This window comes from Tupaia chinensis, unplaced genomic scaffold, assembly GCF_000334495.1.
Source record: "Tupaia chinensis unplaced genomic scaffold, TupChi_1.0 Scaffold000116_1, whole genome shotgun sequence".
NCBI lineage: Eukaryota > Metazoa > Chordata > Mammalia > Scandentia > Tupaiidae > Tupaia > Tupaia belangeri.
The window spans coordinates 2,532,468-2,538,287 of record NW_006159580.1 but is presented as its reverse complement, the minus strand read 5'-3'; the positions used below and the strand labels follow the sequence as shown (position 1 = coordinate 2,538,287).

The 5,820-nt window shown below is 61.6% G+C and overlaps 1 protein-coding gene across 1 annotated transcript in view; it reads right to left on the bottom strand.

Annotated features, from left to right (window-relative positions):
• Positions 1–35: 35 nt before the first annotated feature.
• The window catches only part of LEMD2 (LEM domain nuclear envelope protein 2), a gene marked incomplete at its 5' end in the record, with an annotated part of 18,057 nt that continues 12,272 nt past the window's right edge, over positions 36–5,820 (bottom strand). Inside the window, 4 exon segments of the mRNA XM_006144212.3 lie at positions 36–859; positions 4,221–4,323; positions 4,401–4,502; positions 5,528–5,673. Coding sequence (XP_006144274.2) covers positions 709–859; positions 4,221–4,323; positions 4,401–4,502; positions 5,528–5,673 — 502 coding nt within the window. The 3' untranslated portion in view covers positions 36–708.

Below are 5,820 nucleotides of genomic sequence, written 5' to 3'. Positions count from 1 at the left end.
GGGGGGGGGAAGGCGGGGCGTCCGGGAGAGCACCACTGACGGCACAGCGGGAGGTGGCGGCGGGCGGCCTCGGCTCCTCTCTGCTTTCAGCACGGTCCTTCTCCGGGCTCCTCCCAGGACACCATGCCAGAGCTCGCTCCCGCAAGCGCAGGGAGTTTCTAGACAGTCCCCTACGGCCACTGAGGTTCTAATTTCTAGCATCTCCCCTCTTCCGGGTAAGAGGCCCAGCCAGCGGAGGGCAGGCTTTCCCCCCCTCACCCTTGAGCTCCCGCAACACCCCCTGAAGGCACATGGACCAAGCTGCTCCCCTACCCCTGCTGCCCCAACCGCCAGCCCTGACGCCTGCACGGCGCGGTGCCCACCTCCTGGCCGCCGGCCTTGGACTGCCCGCACGGAGTCTCCAGCGGGCCCAACCTCACGCTTGCTCTGCAGGGTCTCGCTGCTGCTCTTTGTCTTTTCTATTCATGAGAAACAAATCCTTCTCCCCTTTGCTTCCAGCAAATCGAGGCATAGAAGATCGGCCCTCACTCTGGCTGCTCCCTCTGGTAATTTCCTAATGCGCCGAGCTCCCCCAGGAGCCTGAGAGCCTTCTGGAGCGGAGTCAGCAGGCGAGAGGAGGCAAGTGTGGACTCAGCACCGCAGGTCTGGCGACCTCCTGGCGCCCGGAGTGGCCCGGGCAGGCGGACTGGGAACAGGCCCCTGCAGTGATTACCGCTCCGAATCGGAGAAGGAGGAGGGCTTAGTCCATCTCCACACCAGCATGTCTTCCCCGGCCACGCGGTGGGACTCCGTCTGGATCCGGGACTCGTTGGAGGCCAGGAACTCCACGGCTCGGTCCCAGACCCGCTTCATGCGCCTCCTGCGGTGAGAATGGGTTGGGCAGGCCAGCACGCCCAGGCAGCCCTGCTGCGACCTCCTGCACCCGCTGGTCTCAAACTAGGGGAGGACACGCCTCAGGTAACGGAGACAGACTGCTCAAGTCCTCTGCTCTGAAAGCATTCCCACCAAGGGCGGAAGGAGCCAGAGGCGTCTGGAGCACCCCCAGGGCTCCAGGGAAGGGGCGGCCGGGCTGGCCCTGTGGCTGCATCGTAGTGCCTGCGTGGGCTAATTGGAGTGGTGTGCAGACTCCAGAGCACTTCTGCCCGGGCAGGCCGAGGAGCTGGGCACCTGCCTGCGGGAGCCAGAGCCGCCAGAGAGGTCCCTCCCAGGGCCAGAGTCCCTGCCCTGGCGCTTTGCACCAAGTCCCTGTGGCCTCGCACACCCTTGGACAGCCCTCGTCCCCTGCAGACTAGACAGGAAGGTTCCAGGGCTACTGGGAAGCAGCTGTGACATTCGCCCTTGACGCGCCGGTGTCCCAGGGACCACCTCATGTACGTGGGGGGCAGAGGGTCACCCAGGGAAGACGAGTCGGGTGGTTTCCTTCCCTGGGCTCAGGTCCAACCAACCAAACCCCAGAGCCTGTTCAGCAGCCCTGACCTGGCTGGTCTGGCCAAGGACAAGGCCACTTACTCCCTGGAGACTGAGCTCGGAGGAGGACGGGGACACCCGCCCTTTCCTCAGGGTCCCTGAGGGGGAGAGGCGGCACTGAAGGGATGGTCCTCCGCTGTGCTCCTCCTTCCCAGGCTGCCTGCCGTAAGCTGGTAGTGAACACACCTGCCCTCAGTCAGACTCAGCCAGGTGCCTGTTGGCGCCTGGTTCTCACCACACGAGCGCTCAGCCCTCCCCCTGCCCCGGCCTACAGGGCAGAGCTGACTGTCTAGCCAACATAGCCTTCCGTGTCCAGAGCTCGGCCTGGACTGCCTGCGTGGCGGGGAGAGGAGTCTCTGGAGAGGCTGCCAGGCCGCAGGGCGTGAGCCCCCTGGGCCCACAGCAGCAGTGCAGACCCTGCAGGCAGCTGTCCTGACCGGGGCAGTGCTCGACACCTACGCTGCCGCAATGGGAGCTCAGGAGGGCGCTCTGCCCAGCCCGCTGGTGCCAGCTCGCGTTCTCCTGCAAATTATATTTTTCTCTGTGTGTGAAACAGAGAGTGCACCCCAACAAGGTCTCCATGCTGCAGCCCCGTCAGTCAGCCCAGGGTCATGGCTATGTGTGTGCCGGAGAGCCCTGGGCCTGCCTACGTAGATGGTCCCCCTGTCCTGTCGTTGTACCACTGTCCGCCCACCCGCCTTAGATTCTTACTGAAGTCGTTATGGATGCTGGAGGTCACGTCAGTTAGGCCCAAGCACTGACGGATCCCCTTGGACGAGCATGCGCTAGCTTGAAGGCCACCTTCCTGACACCTGCGTCCTCTTGTCACAACCTAATGCCACACTTCCCTCACACGTGACCTGTCTCTCGCCCCAGGATGAATGCACTAAGGCGGGGGTTTGGACTTCCGCTCCCTGTTTCCCGTGACCCAGCGTAGTGCCTGGCACATAGCAGGTGCTCAGTCAACACCCGCCGAGCGAGCGAGCGAGCGCCTCTCTGCACCACAGCCTCAGGGAGGCAATGACTCACTTCCATTTTCTCAGGGGGAAACTGCAGCTCAGAGAGGTTGAAAGAGCTGCCCACATGCACTCGGTGACTCCTGTCAGGGCTAGGAAGCACGTCGGGCTCTGAGTACCCCAGGTAGCCTCCCCTGGGAGCTAGAGGGCTGTGTGGCCTCCCGTTGGGGGCCAGCGCCCCTGCTGCTGTCAATCTGCTCTAAGTTCCGCCCTACCAGGGGTCAAGCGGCCCAGCTTCCCGCTGCCTCCGTTTCCTCACCATAAAGTGGGGGCTCGCACTGTTCTCGCCTCCGTGGGTCATGGTCAGGACCAGGCCTCTGGGCCTGCGGGGAGCTCTGAGCAGATGCTCAGCACCTGTGAGCTCGCGGTGGCACCCGGCAGGTGACAGCATCTGGCCAGAGGCCCAGCAGTCGGCGCGGAGGGCACACGCGTCTGAGCCCACGTGGGGGCTGCCTCTGGGACTCTGCCAGCCCCACCCCAGCTTTGTCAGGGCCACGGTGCTCAGCCACCCTGCATGTGCAGCCGTGGGCCCTGGGAGCTGACCTCAATCTCTGCTGTGAAGCTATGTTCTGGATTCCATGCATGTGTGCGTGTACGTGCGTGCGTGTGTATGTGTGTATACGTATGTACGTGTGTAACTGGACCATGCTATTGTGAGTACTATGTGTACCTTACTGTGGGCCATGGTTTAAGTGTGACCAACAGGCCTGCCACGGTGGGACAGTGCCCTCAGTGCTGAGGCCCACAGGAAGGACAGGGCTCGGGTGCCAGGCTGACCTGTGCACGTCAGACACGTGAACGTGCCACGTCCGGGCTGGCTGGGAAGAGCCTGGGTGAGGACTGCAGTGTGAGACTCTGCGGAGGGCCATGTCTCTGTCTCATGAAACGTTTAAGAAAGGCTCGATGAGCAGTCTCCTTCGTGCCACTAATTCACGAATAGACAAGTAGCCAATTCTGGCCCATGGGGCCCCAAGGCGTGTCACTGGAGGGAACTGGGAAGGTTCTCTCTGGCTCCTAAGAGCATAGGAAGCCTACTTCTCCCCTGCTGGCGTAACAGCAGACGAGGCTGCAGCTGCTGCTGGCCTCCACCCTGCAACCACGAGGGACCTGGCCGCCAAGGACATCCCCTGGGGAGCAGGGCCACAAGCATCACAGAGGAACGGAAGCAGGCACCTGGCTGTTCCGTGCCCCGAGCACACACCACTCTGGACGTCCACCCCGGAAACCCCTCAGATCCTTCACTGCCGAGCCACTGGGGGAAAGGGTTCTTATTACTTGCAGCCCAAAGCATCCCACACCATATCAACTCACAGGCCCAGCCTCAGAAGCACTGGGAGTAGCATACTGAACTGCAGTGCTGGAAGCCACATGGCTGACCCGGGCTCAGAACCCGAGTCAACCTGAAACATGGCAAGCATGTGTGTACCCAAGACCCGGCGAGCTAGAGGGCTGGGGGAAGAGGATCGTGGCATGTGAGACCCTTCGGGGTAGCTGTGACTTCCTTTATCTCGTGAAAAAAAATAAATAAAAATAAACCTAAGAACAAAAAGCACACACACAGTGACATCTCTACAGAGGAATGGTGGGCCCACCTGGTCTAGCTCACTCTGCCCTCCCCAGCCAAACCCTTCTGCTGGGGAGGCAGAAGGCAGGTGTGGCATGCGGCTTCCTTCTGTGGACCTCGTGCAGTCAGGACCGGCCTCCCTCCATCCTTGCACCCTGCCAGGGAGGACTCACCGGCTCTGTGGAGGGATCAGGGTGTCGCGCACATGCAGGATGCCCACGTAGGGGTAGCGCTCCATGTCCTGCTCCCAGTCCACGTAATGGTCCTGGACCACGTCTGCAGGGACAGCACACTGCTTAGGGCAGGGACCTGCGGGCCAGTGCCGGGCAGCCCTTCTGCGAGGGGCCACATACCTATAATCTTCTTCACCATCTCGTACATGGCCTGCTCCTCCTCTTCTAACTTGCGCCATCGGTACTTCAGGAGGATCAGAAGCCCCCACAGAAATGCCAAGCCTACAAGGGAACGAGACCGTTAACCCCCGCCTCTCCTCCGTCCATTCAGATACTCGGAGGGTGTCGCTGTGGGCCAGACGCGGTGCCGGAGGCCGTGGTGAGCCACCAAAGGCCTTCTGAGCACCTACTATGCGTCAGGCACCAGCCAGCATGCAGAAACACAAAGGGAGGCCAGGCTATTAAGCGATCGTCTTCCTTCTGCCTGCTGTCGCCACAGAGGCATCCCCAGCCATCCGGCGCTCGGCTCCTCCCAACCTCATTCCCGGGCTTTCATCTCCTCCCTCGCGAACCAGAACGCGGCGTTTCATACATATATACATGCCGGGGCCCTTTGTATTCCGAGATGCTGCCGCCGATAATGATTTCTGGCCTGGCGGTGCATGGGAGGGAGCTGTGTGCACGCCGTGATGGCCTGTGATTTGCAGCTCCGGCTATCTCTGGAGAGCTGGCGGTTTCTGCGACTCGGCCTTTTGCCTTCAGAGACACCCTGAGGTCTCTTCTCAAAGGCAGCCCTGGTGCCAGGAGATAAGACCTGTGCTCTCCTCTCCTCCTCTGCACCCTGAGTCCTCCCGGCTTCATCAGAGATCTGGAGCTCTCCAGGAGATGTTTACATTTTTCGGGGAGTGAAATGAGGCCAGGCTCCCGCTGTGCCTCCTGCCTGGAGCTGGTCTGCATGCTGGGGTCCTGGCAGAGCTGCCAGGAGGGACAATGCCAGCTCCTGTCCAGGCCAGGTTCCCTCCCAGGGAAGCTGACAGTCCCTTGCCCCAACTCAAGGACACTTACTAGTGACTCTCACGCTCCTGCCGCCAATCTCTGAAGGGAAAGACAATCACAGCAGAGGCTGCCCTGCTCACCCCTCTGTTTTATTACAGACCTCGGGTTCACCAGAAAGAAATGAAGTCTCTGGGCCTAGAATTTCTATAGCTCTTGGCTCAGGCCTAGAGGTGCGCAGAGTGGGGCTCAGGAGGTGTTGCGTGCAGGCATCAGGCTGCAGGGGAGGGAAGGGGTGGGCGCCGAGGACTTACACCAGAAGAAGATGAGCACGTTGGTGACCGCTGTGAGCAGGGCCCGGCTCAGGCGGCAGCCAACGCCCATGCGGGGGCGGGCGGATTCCAGGCAGACCACCTTGTCCACGGTGGTCACCAGTTCAGAGGGGTCTTCCCCTTTCAACCTGAAACAGGACACGGGGCTCTAAGCAAACGAGAAGCTCTGCAGAGCCACAGCAAAAGCCCCGCTTCACATCCGAGGCTGCGAAGGAAGGCGGGGCCGTGAGGCTTCTACCGGCTCATAGAACAGGCTCGGTATCCTGGCTGCACTC